The sequence below is a fragment of the Berghia stephanieae genome, chromosome 3, assembly GCF_034508935.2.
Source record: "Berghia stephanieae isolate SIO BIC M18660-M18661 chromosome 3, UCSD_Bste_1.3, whole genome shotgun sequence".
Taxonomy (NCBI): Eukaryota; Metazoa; Mollusca; class Gastropoda; order Nudibranchia; family Aeolidiidae; genus Berghia; species Berghia stephanieae.
The window spans coordinates 29,758,295-29,778,294 of NC_088362.1; the positions used below are offsets into that span (position 1 = coordinate 29,758,295).

The window sequence follows — 20,000 nt, forward strand, 5'->3', positions numbered from 1 at the left end:
AAAAACTCTCAGTAAACTGTTCACCAACATTTGGGAAAAGGAAGAAATACCAGAGGATTGGCAGACGGGCATCATCCATGAAATAGCCAAGAAAGGAGACCTGGGAAATTATGCTAACTGGCGTGGAATCACACTCCTGTCCGTAACGAGCAAAATTTTAAATAGAATCCTTCTGAAAAGAATCTCACCTCACATTGAAAACATTCTTAGAAAAGAGCAAGCAGGGTTCAGAAAAGGAAGTCATGTAGTGACCACATGTTTACCCTGAGACAAATCCTGGAGCAAAGCATTGAATGAAACAGTCCCCTCTACACCATTTTTGTCGATTTTTGAAAAAAGCCTTTGACAACTTACCAGAGAGTCCCGGTGAAAATGCTCCGCCATTGTGGTATACCGATGAAGATGGTCAACTTAATAAAAGCAATGCACAGCAACTACCAATGCCAAGTGATCTGTGGAAACAATTTAACAGACAGCTTTAGTGTAACAACTGGTGTAAAACAAGGCTGCATACTCTCCCCGCTTCTTTTTATCCTGGCCCTTGACTGGCTCATGAAAAATACAATTGATGATAAGAAGAGAGGCATTCGCTGGACACTGACATCCTTTCTGGAAGATATAGACTACGCAGATGATATCGCGTTAGTTTCCAGTACACACAGAGACGCCTCAGAGAAACTGAACGTAGTACACAAGAACGTCCCGAAAATTAGACTGAAAATAAATTTCGATAAGACTGTGTACATGAGGGTGAATCCAAAACATGACAGTGAAATTAGGATAGATGAACATATAATTGATAGGTAAGAGAGTTCTCCTACCTTGGATCCAAAATAACAGACGACGGAAATGCAAAACACGACATCAAGCACAGAATTCAAAAGGCAAACCAGGCTTTCGGCATGCTGAAAAACTTTTGGAAATCAAAGCAAATTATGAGAAAGACAAAGCTGAAAATATACAAGAGCAATGTTTTAAGTGTACTGCTTTAGGAAGTGAAAGCTGGAAAATGACATCCTCCTTAATACAGAAACTAGAAACCTTTCAAAACAAGTGTCTAAAAGGAATTTTAAATTTATTTTGGCCTACAAAAATAAAAACAGTGGATCTATTAAAGAAAGCTGACTGCACTAGCATTGAAAGCCAAATAAAAAGAAGAGGATGACGTTGGCTGGGTCATGTGGCAAGAATGGAAAAAGGGTCACTTCCCAAGACAGCCCTGTACTGGACAGCAGATGGGAAGAGAAAGCGGAGAAGACCCAAGGAAACCTGGCGAAGGATCATGGAGAAAGAATTAGAGGAAGCAGGGCCCGTCCTGGAAAACAGTCATCGCCAAAGCAGCCAGTCGCAAAAAAAATGGAGATGTCTGGTTGATGCCCTATGTGCCTCAAGGCCCGAAGAGGATTAAGTAAGTATCTCAAATCGGCAAGTGTGTGTGTGGTGGGGGGGGGGGGGGAAGGGAAGGGCGGGGGTGAGGAGTGAACCTAATGTGTTTAGATTTGAATTTTAAGCTTATCTCGTAAACTCAGTGTTAACGGAAAGGACCCCATTGGAGAAATCAGGTTTTCTTGCGTCAACTTCCACCACAACAATAACAATTGTGTGGATATGTGGTCTTGTGGTATGACACTCGCTTTCGGATCGGAAGGTCATGGGTTCGAGCCTTTCTCGGCGCATAGTTGAGTCCTTGGAAAATGCTCTTTACTTACATTATCCCATCGTACTCAGGTGTAAAATGAGTACCTGGCCGTTAACAGCGTTATTGTCTCTGTCCGAAAAAATTGTAATATCGCCTAACAGCGTCATGTTTCGTTCTACATATTACGCGTTGCTGTTGGCCAGGAATCCCTTGTAAAACGCATTGAGCACGTTTAGTGGATATTGCTCTATATAAAAGCTCATTTTAAATTTTAACAACAAAAAAAGGAAATCAACTTTCTAATAATTGTCCTTATTGCCAATTCAAAGCCCAATTCCCTTCATCTTTAGACTCTTTATCAAATTGGTTCAATTGGTCAGATTATGTGACCCTTCGCCTCAATGCGGTTTTACGTCGGGAGAACCAGCTACTAAATAAATTCAACTATTCCACCCAACTTCCTTATATGTGACCGAAGTGGTCGAGTGGTGGAGGCATTGCACTGTAATCCGGATGGTCCCGGGTTCGAGCACCGCTTCAGGCACTTCCGGTTTTTTTTCCAATGGCAAGATTAATAACCCCCAATTTGCTCACTTGGACAACATGGGTGATTTCTGGTGATATCAGACTTCCTGTTTGGTGGATTATCTATATTCCTTCATGGAATGACTAGGTGACGGGATCTTATGATGTCGTGGCGGAAGGATGTAATTTCTCCCTAAGTAGTAACGGGTAATGATATCAAGTTTACAATAATAATTTGTGACGTCAGATTATAAATCGTTAAATTTCACTAAAATTAAATATTTTTGAAAAAATGAAGTATCATTTAAGTATTTTTGAAAATGTCTTTTACTCAGAGATGACGAAATTGGAATCGATTGAGAGATAGAATAAAATATTTCTTACGCTCTTGCATTTGGAATTCGAACTTTGTTCCCAACGCGCACTCGCAAGCTCGTGCAGCGGGTGGGATGTGTCAGGAATTCCAAAAAGCAAGAGTGTAAGAATCGTATATTAGTCCACCACTCCCATTGGAAAACCTTATTATTTCTTAGTAAAAACGTAATCGTTGAATTATGCTTTGAACGTGTTGAATAAGAAAATGATGATGATGAGGATGATGATGATGATGATGATGATGATGATGAGGAGGAGGAGGAGGAGGAGGAGGAGGAGGAGGAGGAGGAGGAGGAGGAGGAGGAAGGGGAGGATGTGATGATGATGATTATAATGATGATGATGATAATAATGATGACGGCGACGATGAAATTGGTGACAGCGACGATGATGATGACGACGGCGACGATGATGATGAATATGATGGTGACGATGATGATGATGATGATGATGATGATGATGATGATGATGATGATGATGATGATGGCGACAATGATTTGATGACATACCCGACTCCACTGCTATTGGTTCCTTGGGTCACAAGTTGGCAGAAAAAGGAAGACATTAAGAACCAGGATACATATACTCTTATTCCATAATATTTGGATTTCAGTGTTCACGAGCATATAACCTGCGGGGTAAAGACAAACGAAAAGCGATATATAAAAGTAATAATAATAATAATAATAATAATAATAATAATAATAATAAATAATAATAATAATGATAATAATAATAATAATAATAATAATAATAATAGTAATAATAATAATAATAATAATAATAATAATAATAATAATAATAATAATAATAATAATAATAATAATAATAAAGATAATAATAATAATAATAATAATAATAATAATAATAATAATAATAATAATAATAATAATAATAATAATAATAATAATAATAATAATAATAACGGAAGCCTTCCGCACCATCCTCGAACTAAGGGAAACATTAAAAGTAACCTTATAAGAAAAAAAAATCTAGTACCATAATCTAATCCTATTAGACAAAAAAAAAACCTAGGATCTTTACTACGTGCTATAACTACTAATTATAAAAGAGAAAAAAAATACCCTAGGACCTTTACTACGACCTATAATTACTAATTATAAAAGATAGGACCTTTACTACGACCTATAAATACTAATTAGAAAAGAGAAAAAAAAATACCCTAGGACCTTTACCACGACCTATAAATACTAATTATAAAAGAGAAAAAAATACCCTAGGACCTTTACTACGACCTATAAATACTAATTAGAAAAGAGAAAAAAAATACCCTAGGACCTTTACCACGACCTATAACTACTAATTATCAAAGAGAGAAAAAACCCGTCGAACCGCGAGATAAACCTAACAGAAAAAATAAAATAATCAGGACTGCTCTGCATTACCTTTCAATGCGTCAACGACAATGGGTAGTGAAGGGAGACCTTCCGAAAGCTCCTAGCGCTAGCATTTCTTTCAATTTGTATTTTCACCGTGGATCTTTTGTCAGGCGTTTATTTACTCATTTTGTCATCAAATAGAAGCATTTTAAAAACTCCAGAAACCTTGATAGATTTGTGAAAGTTTAAAATTTCCTAATTTGATCATTGTTTTGATTCTCGGCCGCCATTTTGATTTTTGAAGTATTGAAAGGTAGTGCGAAGCAGTCCATGGTTTTATTTTTCTATTTGGGTTAGCTCGAGGTCGGAGGATTTTTTTTCTATTATGGTCAGTTATAAGTCTTACTAAAGGTGATAGGTTGTTTGTTTTTACTATTAGTCTAGTCTACAGCTTTTAAAATGCTACAAAATTTGACAAATTGAATAAATAAACAGATCCACGGTTAAAATAACAATATAAAGTGAAGCTACCTCGAGGAATGCGAGGAAGATCTCCCAAAAGTTTTGTTGTTTTTTTGGTTTTTTTGGGTTTTTTTGTTGTTTTTTTTTTTGCTTTGCTTTGTATTTTCTTTTTTCGTTTCCTTTCGGTTTGGTTTTATAATTTTTCACCTTTTTTTGAGGCAAAACCCTCTTCTAATCCAGACTATGAGGATAAAATAGCAACTGAATCAGGACCTACCTTTATCCATTACAACAATGGACAGACCATAAAATAATCATTTTTAAGCAATCAATTATAAAGACTGATTGCGATAGCTTGGGAAATAATCATACACATAAAAATGATTACTTCTTATGGGTTATGCCAATGGTAACCGTTTGCATTTCTTAACACTAAAGGAAATGAACAGTTGTTTTTATTCAAATACATCAGCATAATTGACAAAAACGAATGACGTCAATAATCGAAGGTCTCCATAATTTGTAACAAAAATAGGAATAAACATGTTAGTAGAGTCGCCGCCTAGTGAAAAAAAAAACTCGTCGCGTTTCACTTTCATGTAAAAGCTTAGTTTTCTTCACAGCACGAAAGCTTAATATCTTAGAAAATTTTTTGATCCTTTGGAATGTTGATTCGACCGCTTGAAGGTCATTCAGAGGTCAGTAAAATTTTAAGTGAAGTCAGGTTCTTTAACATTTAATTACTTGTAAACTATTGCTATTTTAAAACATCTCGAAAAACAAAAAGATTTTCATTTGTAATGAATAATCTTCATACACAGTTTTGGAGAAATACCTCTCAACATGTATGAGTTATTGCCCTTGATTTGAATTCTTGATGAAATAAAGAGATTCATCGTTTTAAAGTAACTTGTAAAACACGCTTTATTGTATACAACTCAAAGAATAAAATTTGCTTATTATGATGTTAGTGATGTCAAGTTACAAGTAAATTGAACAAGGTTTGATTGAGTTATTGCCCTTTGCTTTAAAAGGGGTTCATGTTCTTGTGGGGGAATATAGAAATGGAGTTGTTTCACATCAATGCAAAGGTTTATTTTTTGGCATGATTGCTAAGTTTAATATATTTGAAAAATAATTCGTCGATTGGAATTTCATTTCTGTCATTTGAAGGTCATCCATAGGTCACTTAAGTTCAATTTGCTGTGAACTACATTAAACAAAAATTACTTGTAAACTATTGATATTTCATAATATCTTAAAGAACAGAAAAACGTTCATTTCTGTTCAACAATTTTAATACAAAGTTTTGTGAAGATTCCTCTCAATTTTTACGAATTACGGCTCTTTATTTGAGTGTAGATGCCAAAATATATTCTTTATAAAATAACTCGTGAATCACGCTTTATTTTATACTACTTGAAGTTAGAGTTTGCTTTTAGGATATACGTGCCATACGTGTAAAGATTTAAGCATTTAAAACAATGTTTGATTGTTATCTCCCCTTTATAATGGAGTCATGTTCTAGTAAAAATATCCCTGCAGTTGGTAAACATTCGTGCAAAAGTTTATTTTTCTGCATAATTTCTAGCGTTAATGTCTTTGAGAACATTTTGGTGAAATAGAATTGTTATTACACAAAATGAAGGTCATCCGAGGTCAGGAATGTTCAAATCGAGGTCTTCTACATTTAACGAACAGAAGAAAAACACTTTTATTTGTGTATAAGAATTGCTATACACCGTTTTGGGAACATTTCTCACAATGTGTACGATTGCCAGGCTACTAGTGACAACTCTTTGGCAGCAGCAACGTCATTTCTCAAAGCGGCAAATATGATGAGAACAAGATATGCACACCAAGTCACTAATGCCGTCTTGGACATATTAAGGAAACAAGCATATGCTGAAAATAGAACATCAGTGGAAAAGAGAGAATGGATTTGAACAATGTCAAAGAAATATGTATCCCACCTTCAAATTCTGGTCACTGATTCTGAAGTACCAGAGATACATATTTCTGTTCATTCGGGCTAACAGTGAACGAAAGTTCAACATAATGATTAGTGCATCTGTTTTTTTTGTATCAGAACTACGCAAGATGGATTCCAGTATTCATTCGAGATTTGGAAAACCTACCACATGGAGTAATGGCAGAATTCCAATTGGGGCGATGTGTTATTAACAGAAGCAGTCACCATCATCTTCAATACCTATAGATCACGCACATGAGCAGATGAACAAAAAATCAAAGGTGTTGGTAGAGTCATTGACCTGACGGAAAATCCTCAAATGTTGGAAAGGTGGATGGTGGCTGGCCCAGAAATTTGTAAAGCTGTTGAAGAATCTGAGGGAATTCATTATGATCTCGAAGAACTGCCACATCGTGAAGAGGGTGGTGCGTCTCGGAGAAGATTCCTTCGTCATGTAAGGGATTTGATCGATGCTGTCTTTATGAATGGCAATCCATTTGAAGAGCAGCTGAACTCAGTCAGCAAAATCAGTATATCTCATTGAATCGCTGGGGCAGATACAATTCACTGCTAACCAAAAATGTGTCCTAGACTCGAGGGACACAACATTATCAGCACCAATCAAGAAAAGCAATATACAATTTTACAAGGAAACAAAGGTCAAGAAAAAAACCCCAGTGAAACTGAAATTAGAACATTTCAAGCAACACGCAGAGCTTTTTGGGAAAACATTTCTAATTTTGGACAGCCAGGGTGGAGATCTAAAAGAATTTTTAAAATATGAATTATCAAGCTTTCCGCCCGCTTTATCATCCGGAGGAATACTACAAGCATGTCCCAAATTGGATCTCTTGAGATGTTTGATGGATTCTACGACAACGTTTGATGATGAGCCAATATAATATCCAAGAATTTACGACTTTATCGTATTGGACGGCGGATTTCTAATTCATACGTGTCAGGAAAAACAACCAAAGGAGAATAGAAACATTTGAAAAATATTTTGAAAAAGTCTTTTTACCACAAATGTTGCATGAAGTGGATTGGGCATCAAGAGTAGATGTTGTTTGGGATCGTTATTTCCGATGTCCATAATAGAAATAACTTGAGAAAAACGCGGTTATTTCAGTCGGCAACGTGTGACAAGGTTAGTCAAAGTTCTGGGAGACTGGCATCAGTTTTTGATGAATGCGGACAATAAAAAGAGCTCTTCAAGTATCTGTCCAGCAGGCTTGCGATGGAGAATTTCATAGAAGGGAAAGGACTGTACATCACAGAGGATGATTTTGTAAAGCATTTAGGAAATGAGATTCCGATATGGCAATGCAATCACGAAGAAGCAGATACCCACATATTGGTCTATATTTTACACGCCCTTCAAACAAAATCACTCGGCCTTATACAGACCGGAGACACCGATGTCTTAGTCATCCTCTTGGCCAATCATCATCATATAATCGCAGCAAATCCAGCAGCTGATATTTGGATTTATTTTTATTCAGGAAAATCAAGGAAAGCAATAAATTTGAACAGCATTGCCGCAAATCTTGGCCAAGAGACTTGCAAATCCCTTGCATTCGTCCATGCATTGACAGGTTGTGACAATACATCTGCTTTCAAATGTAGAGGGAAGCGTTCATGTTGGAATATTCTTACTAAAGCCCCAATGGCTCCTGTTACTCATGAATTTTCAAAGATTGTGGATGCTCATTTTCACATACCCCAAAATCCCCGTTGTAAATTTTGTATGCCGACTTTACAAAGGATAAATATTTTTAGCCACAAAACAAAAAACGTTGACAGAATCCTTTGAACAAGTGATGCTCTACATCAACATCTATTTTTCAGGCAAGCATTTGGGCCACAGCCAATAGGGCGTTGATGCCTAATGAAAATACAAACAATTACAGATGGACGGAAAGTTGTGATAGTCCTGTTTGGACCACATTGCCTGAGGTCAAAGATGTATTCCGTATGGACATAAAATGTTCATGTAAACAAAAATGTTCCCATTTACGATGCAAATACATGAAGGAAACTTTGAATTGCAGCCTGCTTTGTAAATGTCATTGTACTAATTGAGATCTAATTGACCGTATCCGTCGTTAACATAATATAGCCTGACACTAGAACCTCTAAGACTTACAGTTTGACGGCATTGTTAAGGTTTGTGGAGCGTCTAGTCAGTTGTCGTTAGTAGAACTCAATGAAACAAGTGATTCCATTGGTTGGCCGCTTGCGGTCCTAATTGCCGTCCGGAGCCGTCCGGCGGCCCAGGAAAGTCGTCCGAAGGTCATCTAAAGCATTCTCAAGCCATCCGGAGGCCCTCAGACCTGTACGAAGCTTTCCAGAAGTCGTCCGAAAGGAAGTCCTTCCGAAAGCTCCTCGTTCTGCTCCGGACGGCAATTAGTAATAATGCTCTCTCTCTCTCTCTCTCCCTTTCTTTCTTTCTCTCTTCATCATAACATATTTATGGTGCTCTTACAAAATGTCCCACATCACGTATTTTATGGTAATTATTTTTTATTATGTAAAATATTAGAAAACTTTCAACAACGCATTGCATATTATAGGAAAAAATGTATGTAATGCTCATTTAAACCAGATTATAGTATGTAGAAAAGTGATTTTGAGCAAATCGGCACGTAATTATATTTATTCTCTTTCACCATTTAAAAAATAGTAGTCCTTCAGAGCCATTCGGTAAATGGACCCGGAGTTCATCCCGTTTTCTATAGCGTAAAACGGCAATAGCAATTGCTTGCTATCCTTTGGATAGGACGCTATCTATCGCAAAGTACTTTCATCTACCCATTCACTGCTGGGTAGACAGGGGTGGGGGTCAGAAAAAAATCTCGACTGCACCAGGGATCGATCTGGGTCCCTATGCGCGTGAAGCGAGTGCTCTACCAACTGAGCTATCGGAACCCCCACACTATTTGAGTTTCCTCAAAAATAATAATAAATTAGAATGTATGAATAGTAAATTTTGTTTAGGTATGCAGAAATTAATAATATTATTTCGAAATCACATTTTATTTTGATTTGAAAGCGCCATCACAACTTTTATTCGTTATAAATCGAAAGTGTTTCAAGGCAACATGAGGTTCCTTTTGCTAAAGAGCCTCACATATTATTTTAATATAGATTATCGAAAAAAAAATTATTTATTAGACTGAGCTAGGTCCAAAGGACACTTGCCAAAAACATACATTGTCAATATAATTATCATTATCTTCATCATCAGCACCATCATCGCTGTCATCATTATCATCATCTGCTTAGTAAAAAGTAGTACTCGTAAAGGCCTCAACATCATTATCATTATCAGCATCATTATCATCATCATCATCATCATCATCATCATCATCACCATCATCATCATCATCATCATCATCATCATCATCATTATCATAATCGTCATCACCACCATTACCATCATCACCACCACTATCATCATCATCATCATCATCATCATCATCATCATCATCATCATCATCATCATCATTATCATCATCGTCATTATCATCATCATCATCATCATCATCATCATCATCATCATCACCATCATCATCATCATCATCATCATCACCATCATAATCATCATCATCATCATCATCATCACCACCACTACCATCATCACCACCACCATCAGCATCATCATCATCATCACCATCATCATCATCATCACCATCATCATCATCATCATCATCATCATCATTATCAATATCTGCTTGAAATACAAGGCAGTACTCGTAGAGGTCTCAACAATGGCGGGTTCAGTCATTGATGTATCATTTGCTCGTCTGTATTTTCCTATAAGGAAAAGATGTTTTTAAAAAAATAAGTAGAAATTTATCAAGCTAAGAAAAACATTCAAAATTAACCTATAGCACTATTAGAGGATTTAATAGGAAAAAAGGGATGCCCCAAGACTCGATGGTTGGATAGGGTAAAGCACGATATTAAAGAACTGGGCCTGGAGGAAGACGAAGGTATGAGCCGAGATGCACGGAGATGTGGCATTCATTATGGCAACCCTGCAAAATGCGGGATAAGCTGAAAGAGGAAGAATAGGATATAATAGATATTTTTAAAATGTGACCCACCGCGTCACTCTGGTATTATGCTGAAATGAACAGGATGAAGAAAATTGAGTTGTATATCAAAATGGTCGGAGATTTAAATTTTTAATATTTTCAATGTTAAGAGTCAAACTTTGCTCAATTCATTAAAGTCATTTATTTTTTTCTTCTTCTTTCTTCTTCTTCTTCTTCTTCTTCTTCTTCTTCTTCTTCTTCTTCTTCTTCTTCTTCTCTTCTTCTTCTTCTTCTTCTTCTTCTTCTTCTTCTTTCTTCTTCTTCTTTTCTTCTTCTCTTCTTCTTTCTCTTTTCTTCTTCTTCTTCTTCTTCTTCTTCTTCTCTTCTTTTCTTCTTCTTCTTCTTCTTCTTCTTCTTCTTCTTCTTCTTCTTCTTCTTCTTCTCTTTCTTCTTCTTCTTCTTCTTCTTCTTCTTCTTCTTCTTCTTCTTCTTCTTCTCTTCTTCTTCTTCTTTCTTCTTCTTCTTCTTCTTCTTTCTTCTTCTTCTTCTTCTTCTTCTTCTTCTTCTTCTTCTTCTTCTTCTTCTTCTTCTTCTTCTTCTTCTTCTTCTTCTTCTTCTTCTTCTTCTTCTTCTTCTTCTTCTTCTTCTTCTCTCTTTCTTCTTCTTCTTCTTCTTCTTCTTCTTCTTCTTCTTCTTCTTCTTCTTCTTCTTCTTCTTCTTCTTCTTCTTCTTCTTCTTCTTCTTCTTCTTCTTGTTCTTCTTCTTCTTCTTCTTCTTCTTCTTCTTCTTCTTCTTCTTCTTCTTCTTCTTCTTCTTGTTCTTCTTCTTCTTCTTCTTCTTGTTGTTGTTGTTGTTCTTCTTCTTCTTCTTCTTCTTCTTCTTCTTCTTCTTCTTCTTCTTCTTCTTCTTCTTCTTCTTCTTCTTCTTCTTCTTCTTCTTCTTCTTCTTCTTCTTCTTCTTCTTTCTTCTTCTCTTCTTCTTCTTCTTTCTTCTTCTTCTTCTTCTCTTCTTCTTCTTCTTCTTCTTCTTCTTCTTCTTCTTCTTCTTCTTCTTCTTCTTCTTCTTCTTCTTCTTCTTCTTCTTCTTCTTCTTCTTCTTCTTCTTCTTCTTCTTCTTCTTCTTCTTCTTCTTCTTCTTCTTCTTCTTCTTCTTCTTCTTCTTCTTCTTCTTCTTCTTCTTCTTCTTCTTCTTCTTCTTCTTCTTCTTCTTCTTCTTCTTCTTTCTTCTTCTTCTTCTTCTTCTTCTTCTTCTTCTTCTTCTTCTTTTGCTGTTGTTGTTGTTGTTGTTGTTGTTGTTGTTTTCTTCTCTTCTTCTTCTTCTTCTTCTTCTTCTTCTTCTTCTTCTTCTTCTTCTTCTTCTTCTTCTTCTTCTTCTTCTTCTTCTTCTTCTGCTTCTTCTTCTTGTTCTTCTTCTTCTTCTTCTTGTTCTTCTTCTTGTTCTTCTTCTTGTTCTTGTTGTTGTTGTTGTTGTTGTTGTTGTTGTTGTTGTTGTTGTTGTTGTTGTTGATCTTCTTCTTCTTTTCTTCTTCTTCTTCTTCTTCTTCTTCTTCTTCTTCTTCTTCTTCTTCTTCTTCTTCTTCTTCTTCTTCTTCTTCTTTTTCTTCTTCTTCTTCTGCTTCTTCCTTTTTTCTTCTTCTTCTTCTTCTTCTTCTTCTTCTTCTTCTTCTTCTCTCTTCTTCTTCTTCTTCTTCTTCTTCTTCTTCTTCTTCTTTTTCTTCTTCTTCCTCTTCTTCTTCTTCTTCTTCTTCTTCTTCTTCTTCTTCTTCTTCTTCTTCTTCTTCTTCTTCTTCTTCTTCTTCTTCTTCTTCTTCTTCTTCTTCTTCTTCTTCTTCACCATCATCTCTTCCTGCTCGTATTTAAAGAATGTGGTTCGACGTCTACATTTGGTATTGTGACACGTTTAAACTAAATGCCAAAAATGTGATTTAAAACAGTTTAGAAATGGTAGATATCAGTTTGTTTTTTTACTTTAGAAAGTTACATTTCATTCAAGGACGAGAGACGCATGCGCACAACCAACATGACGTTCTCTCTCTAATAACTTTTCCGCCGGTGACGTCACAGACTATGGGTGACGTCCAATCAAGGGACACTACTCTTCCGCCAATCTCATTCCCTATAAAATATGTTATAATAAACTTTAGACTGGTAATTTTAACTATAGATTTAATCTTTACCGTTTGAACTAATCCTATATAATACAGTTTTAAACAACACATTGAATGATTATATACATTTAAAATAAAATAAAAAAATAAAATTCCCTTTATCTATCCCCAAGGGTAAATTTGTCTTTAGGGTCTATTCCAAGGGAAGACTGAATAACCCAGGCGTCAGCCTAACTGCAGCGGCGCAAACTGAGCTAGGGCGAGGTGACTTGTTCAAGGACACACAGCGCAGCGGGTATTCGAATTCGGTACCTTTTGGGTAAGGAGCGAAGACCGTACCGATGAGTCACGCTGCCCCATTTTCTGAAGAGTAGTGTCCCTTGATTGGACGTCACCCATAGTCTGTGACGTCACTGGCGGAAAAGTTATTAGAGAGAGAACGTCATGTTGGTTGTGCGCATGCGTCCCTCGTCCTTGAATGAAATGTAACTTTCTAAAGTAAAAAAAAAACTGTCCGCTGATCTTTGGATTTTAAAATTAATGTTAATGAAAGTTTGTAACATTTCCTCTTGGTCGGCGAAGAAGGTTTTCAAGTAGGAGACGCTATATAAAAGCTCAAGGTAAAAAAAAGTAATTTTAGGACCTAATTTACCCTCTATCAAGGGGAAAGAATTAAGTCCGAATGTATTGTTGGTGGAGTATTGGACAGGGGTCTGCTGGCAATCTATTAAGCAAAAGACCGAAGACATTGGCGATCCCTTGTTGGTGTCTCAATCAGCAGAGGGTAAAGAGAGGATTGATCGTAAAATGAAGGGGGTGGGGGTGGGGGTGGAGGGCAAGGAGTATGCAGACGACCTATGCAGGACAAGAACGAGGACATTAGCGATCCCTCGCTGTTGTCTCAAACACCAGAATGCGGAGTAAGTAATGGTGGCGGTGATGAAGGGGACATGGAGTCTGCAGGCATCCTATGCAGCAAAATCCCGAGGAAACTGGCGATTCCTTCAGCTTTGAGCTTTTATATAAAAACTTGAGCTTTTATATAGCCCAATAGCCACTAAACGTGCTCAAAGTGCTTTACAAGGGGGTCCCTAGCCAACAACAACACGTAACATGTATAGAACGAGACATGACGCCCGTACATTACATTTTTTTCGACAGACAACGTTGTTAACGGCCAGGTACTCATTTTACACCTGAGTACGGTGAGATAATGTGAGTAAAGACTCAACTATGCGCCGAGCGAGGCACGAACCCAGGACCTTCCGATCCACTAGACCACATAGCGACACATAGCTGCTGTTATCTAAAGGACAAACACGGCGATGCAGGGAGGATTGATGGTGGTATTGAGGGGAGCAGGGGATCTGCAGGTAACCTATGCAGCAAAAGACCGAGGACGCCGGCGATTCCTTCCTGTTATCTAAAGGACCAGACGGTGCATGATTGATGATGGTAATGAGGGGAGCAGGGGATCTGCAGGTAACCTATGCAGCAAAAGACCGAGGACGCTGGCGATTCCTTCCTGTTATCTAAAGGACCAGACGGTGCATGATTGATGATGGTAATGAGGGGGGAATGGGATCTGCAGGTATCATATGCAACAAAAGACCGAGGACGCTGGCGATTCCTTCCTGTTATCTAAAGGACCAGACGGTGCATGATTGATGATGGTAATGAGGGGGGAATGGGATCTGCAGGTATCCTATGCAGCAAAAGACCGGGCACGCTGGCGATTCCTTCCTGTTATCTAAAGGACCAGGCGGTGCATGATTGATGATGGTAATGAGGGGGGCATGGGATCTACAGGTATCCTATGCAGCAAAAGACCGGGCACGCTGGCGATTCCTTCCTGTTATCTAAAGGACCAGACACAGACGGTGCAGGATTGATGATGGTAATGAGGGGGCGAGGAAGTTGGTTTTGTATATTATTTTTTCTTCTATTGTAGTTAAACTTACATTATGTAGAAACTATTGATGAAGTGAACAGAAGGGAGATACTAATGAAAACCAGAGGAATCCATGTTGACACAGCTTGGATATTGCCCGAGTCTTTGGCTTGGTCAGCTGAATATAGAAATACTAATATAATTAAACACACAGACACATACACACACACACACACACACACACAATATATATATATATATATATATATATATATATATATATATATATATATATATATCCTTTCTTTAAAAAATATAGCATTGTGGAGAACATTGTGCTTATTTGAGTCAAAAAATTGATACGGCGCACAACTCTACTGAAAGATTTGAAAATTAGAAATGTACTTTTTACAGATATATAAACAGATAACTTGATTTCCTTTTATAATTTAAAGTCAGTTTGAAAGTTCGTTGAGTCAAACAGATATCATAAAATATGTACCGACGACACTAATAGACCCTCATAATCAACTAATTTTGACACTGTAAAACGTTGTCAATTTGCGTCATCTATTTATGACATCAAGTATTATTATTACTTCCGTTGTTGATTTAGCGGTGATCAGTGTTGTTATGTAGTAGTAGTAGTAGTAGTAGTAGTAGTAGTAGTAGTAGTAGTAGTAGTAGTAGTAGTATGTCCTAATTGCGTGTATGTTTGTGTGTGAATGCGCGCGTGTGTGTGTGTGTGTTTGTGTGCGTGTGTTGTGTATGGTGTATACATGTGTGTGTGGGTGTTGGCATTTTTCAGCAAATCGTGGCATTCATAGTGATATTATTCACTTGATCACATGAAGGTATTTCAGTCGCCATTTTGATTCTTTTTTTACTATTAGGGTTAGTAAAGGGGAGACATTCCGAAAGCTCCTACATCTCCAGTATTCTTTAAATTTGTATTTTTACCGTTGATATTTTGTCAGGCATTTATTTATTCAATTTGTCATTATATAGAAGTATTTTAAAAACTCTAGAACAAACATTGATAGATTTGTGAAAGTTTAAAATTTCCTAATCTGACCATTGTTTTGATTTTCGGCCGCTATTTTGATTTGTTAAGTATTGAAAGGTAGTGCAAAGCAGTCTGAGAGTTGTTTTATTCAATTTGTCATCATTTTTTCTATTAGGGTTAGCTTGAGATCGGAGGATATTTTTTTTTCTATTAGGGTTAGTCATAAGTCTTAGTAAAGATGCTAGGATGTTTGTTTTTCCATAAGTTAAGTAAAGGGGAGACATTCCGAAAGCTCCTACATCCCGAGTATTCTTTAAATTTGTATTTTCACCGTTGATATTTTGTCAGGCGTTTATTTATTCAATTTGTCATCATTTTTTTCTATTAGGGTTAGCTCGAGATAGGAGGATATTTCTTTTTCTATTAAGGTTAGTCATAAGTCTTAGTAAAGGTGCTAGGATGTTTGTTTTTTCCAAAAGTTAAGTAAAGGGGAGACATTCCGAAAGCTCCTACATCACCAGTATTCTTTAAATTTGTATTTTCACCGTTGATATTTTGTCAGGCATTTATTTATTCAATTTGTCATTATATAGAAGTATTTTAAAAACTCTAGAACGAACCTTGATAGATTTGTGACAGTTTAAAATTTCCTAATTTGACCATTGTTTTGATTTTCGGCCGCCATTTTGATTTGTTAAGTAATGAAAGTTGAAATGTAGTGCAAAGCAGTCCGAGAGTTGTTTTTTTCTATTAGGGTTAGCTCGAGAGGTTAGTCATAAGTCTTTTTAAAGGTGCTAGGGTGTTTGCTTTTCCATAAGTTAAATAAAGGGGAGACATTCCGAAAGCTCCTACATCCCCAGTATTCTTTAAATTTGTATTTTCACCTTTGATCTTTTGTCAGGCGTTTATTTATTCAATTTGTCATGATTTTTTCTATTAGGGTTAGCTCGAGATCGGATAATTTTTTTTCCTATTAGGGTTAGTCATAAGTCTTATTAAATTGCTAGGGTGTTTGTTTTTCCTATTAGGGTTAATTAAAGGTACTAGGTTTAATTTTTTCTTGGGGTTAGTTGAGGGAATATATTATTAAATATATTATTGGGCCACACAGAAAAATCAACCGAAGATATACCAAATTACACAGACAACGTTGTTTACCAATCTGCCCTCATTAAATGATGGTGAGTACAGTATCGAATGAAAATAGTACTTTCCCCGCGAAATTGCGGGCTTTTTACTAGTATATATATATAATATATATATATATATATATAATATATATATATATATATTATTTTAATATTTACCACACCGTTGGTGTCAGTCTACATCGATGTTTCAGGCCTTTTTAGCCATCGTCAGGACTGTGTGGTAAATATTAAAATAATAATTCGCTCCATTGCTACATGTCGAGCACTATTCGTACCATATTTGTATCCAACACGATTATATATATATATATATATATATATATATATATATATATATATATATATTGAACGTGTTGGATACCAATATGGTACGAATAGAATATATATATATATATATATATGGGGAGGGATCTGTGTTGTGATATGTCTATGTAGGGTTGGGCCGGATTGACTGCATGGTGAGGGGGGGGGGGGGGTTAGATAAAAAAAAATAAAGAAAGAGAATTAGTTGTTATATCAATTCATCATCATGATTGCGCTTTTCACCCTGGGTCATGTTGTGCGTGGGTAACACTGAACATAGTTCGGGAAAAAATTGTGAGAACAGCTGGAAGCATGAAGAAGTGGGGCTGTCTGAGACTAGCTTGTGTACATATGCGGATGCCCAGAGCAGATGATGAAGCACATCCTTAGGGAATGCCAGGATGGGCCCAGCTGCACTGACCATGACCTAAGAGTCTGCTCCAGAGATGCTGGAGAGTTAGTTCGGTATTGGAGCGACAAGCTATGATGAATACCCTGGGTTCAGATATAGGCCACAGACAAACCGTTTCCATCCTCTCTATCCTGAGCTAACTTTCTTTTATGACATTGCAAAAACTATTCGGTCGCCCAAGCTAAAAAAAAAGATTTGATTTGTCCCCTGTTTTACGGAAAGGGTGGTCAGCGTCAGGGAACAGAACTTTCCAGACTATAATGGAAGATAAAAGACATATTGGTAGTAGTAGTAGTAGTAGTAGTAGTAGTAGTAGTAGTAGTAGTAGTAGTAGTAGTAGTTGTAGTAGTAGTAGTAGTAGTAGTAGTAGTAGTAGTAGTAGTAGTAGTAGTAATAGTAGTAGTAGTAGTAGAACGCTGTAGTGGAACAGTAGGGGGGGGTGGAGGGGGCGAGGTGAAAGGGTCACGGCGGAGGTGGGGGGGGGGGTTGTTGGATGAGCGAAGGTCGAATCTTCGCGAAGGAACGATGCGATAGTAAAGTGGAATACACCAATAAATAGATAGATGGATAGGCAGATAGATAGGTAGATGGTCAGAAAAGAGGGGAGAGAGAGAGAGAGAGAGAGAGAGAGAGAGAGAGAGAGAGAGAGAGAGAAATTAATAAAAGAAAAAAAATTAAAATAAAAATTTAAAAAAAAAAAAAAGGGGCGGGGAGGGGGGGTTGGTTTGAGGCGGACCGGTAGAGAGGGGGAATCAGAGAGAGAGAGAGAGAGAGGGGGGGAGGGAGAAAGAGGGAGGGGGGGACAAAGAAAGAAAGAAAGAAAGAATGAGAGAGAGAGAGAGAGGGAGAGAGAGAGAGAGAGAGAGAGAGAGAGAGAAAGGGTGGAGGGGAGGTGAGAGAGGGCGAGTAAACAGCCGAGTGATAGCTGGGTCTATATGTATATTAATGGATGAAAAAGTGGATGATTGGACACAATGAGAGAGAGCTAGGAAGGTAGATGACTATGAATCGGTGGATAATCAGTAGATAGATAGCGAGCTAGCTAGCTAGCTAGCTAGTTAGATAGATAGATAGATAGATATATATATAGATAGATAGATAGATAGATAGATAGATAGATAGATAGATAGGTAGGTAGGTAGAGTTGTACTTTTAGTAGTATGAACGGTAGTAGTACTAGTAGTCGTAGTAGTAGTAGTGGTAGTAGTAGTAGTAGTAGTAGTAGTAGTAGTAGTAGTAGTAGTAGTAGTAGTAGTAGTAGTAGTAGTAGTAGCAGTAGTAGTACTAGTAGTAGCAGTAGTAGTAATAGTAGTAGTAGTAGTAGTAGTTAGTAGTAGTAGTAGTAGTAGTAGTAGTAGTAGTAGTAGTAGTAGTAGTAGTAGAAGTAGTAGTAGTAGTAGTAGTAGTAGTAGTAGAAGTAGTAGAAGTAGTAGTAGTAGCAGCAGCAGTAGCTGTAGTGGCAGAAGTGAGAGCAGCAGTGGTGATGAATATGGGTGACGTTAACATCTAGTGGTGGTCAATCCTGGTGTTGAGTCCGCGTGGAGTCAGCGTTCCCAACAACTTGATCAGGTGAGTTTCCCTACGTCGACGGGCGGAAGTGTCCGAATGGCAAAAACTGAGCACATACACACGCACACACTGTACATCGCAGCGGTCTGGCAGATTGAAGTGTCTGGCCACTGCTGTGTCTGCACAGTTCGATATGTCACGCAAGTGCTGCACGAATCTGTCACCCAGCCTCTTTCCGGTCTCACCAACGTAAGCAATCCCACACAGGGAGCACGTAATCGCATAGACTAGATTACGGTCAGTGCAAGTAAACGGCCGCCTGATGTCCCAAATCTTGTCTGGAAAGCTGACTCTGTCATACTCCCACAGGTGCCCACAAGTCTTGCATCGGGGTCGCATACACGATCTGGCTTTAGGTCCATCCCTAGGTATGGGTTCCAGGCGGCTTCTGACAAGGAGATCCCTCAGGTTACGATCCCGTCGATATGCTACCAACGGGGGTTCTGAGAAAACTCTGCGGGTGTCTTCGCCCGCCTGTAGGATCCCATAGTTCTGCAATAGGATGTTCCTCACTTGATCGGCATGGGGGTGATGCATGAGGACTAAAATGGGACGCTGTGTCTCCTGCTTCCTGGCATTGCGAGGCCTCATTGCTGCTTCTCTCGACACGAGGCTGGCTTTCCGGACAGCTTTAAGCAAAACCCTTTCGGGATGTTCCCGTGCCCTAAAAAAATCGAGCATGCAATCACGTTGAAGCGCAAATTCATCATCTTCCAGACAGAGTCTCCGCAAGCGGAGTATCTGACTGAATGGGATGGAGTCTTTGCACTTCACCGGATGGGATGACCGATAGAGCAGGTAGCTGTGACTGTCCGTTTCCTTGTAGTGTACAGTGGTCCGTACTCCCGTGAATTTAATATACGAAAACAGAGACAACGGACGTTTCGGGTTTCCTCTTTATCAACAAAACTGGATGATTGAAACACTACAGACGAATGAGATAATGTGGAAGTGGCGTTGTTAAGATTTATCTTATCTTATTATAAGTAGAATTGACACATAGTCACCATAATATATCCGCTTGTTGTTCCACTGTACTTTTTAAGACTTTTAATTTTTTTTTTTTGCCAATTTTTATTTAATTCATTAACATTTGATATTTATTTTATTCATTACCGTATTGCGTTGTGATACAGAATTATAATTTCCATACAAGGATCAATAAAGTACATCTCTTATCTTATTAGGATGCGAAAGGCGCGAAAGTC

At 37.6% G+C, this 20,000-nt stretch overlaps 2 protein-coding genes across 2 annotated transcripts in view; both read right to left on the bottom strand.

Moving 5' to 3' along the window:
• LOC144969195 (uncharacterized) overlaps nucleotides 1-20,000 on the bottom strand; it is a 93,537-nt gene that overhangs the window by 45,742 nt on the left and 27,795 nt on the right. The window lies entirely within an intron of this gene.
• LOC144969513 (uncharacterized) overlaps nucleotides 14,423-20,000 on the bottom strand; it is a 22,710-nt gene continuing 17,132 nt past the window's right edge. The window contains exon 7 of the mRNA XM_078908643.1: nucleotides 14,423-14,529. Coding sequence (XP_078764769.1) covers nucleotides 14,423-14,529 — 107 coding nt within the window. The remainder of the gene's footprint in view (nucleotides 14,530-20,000) is intronic.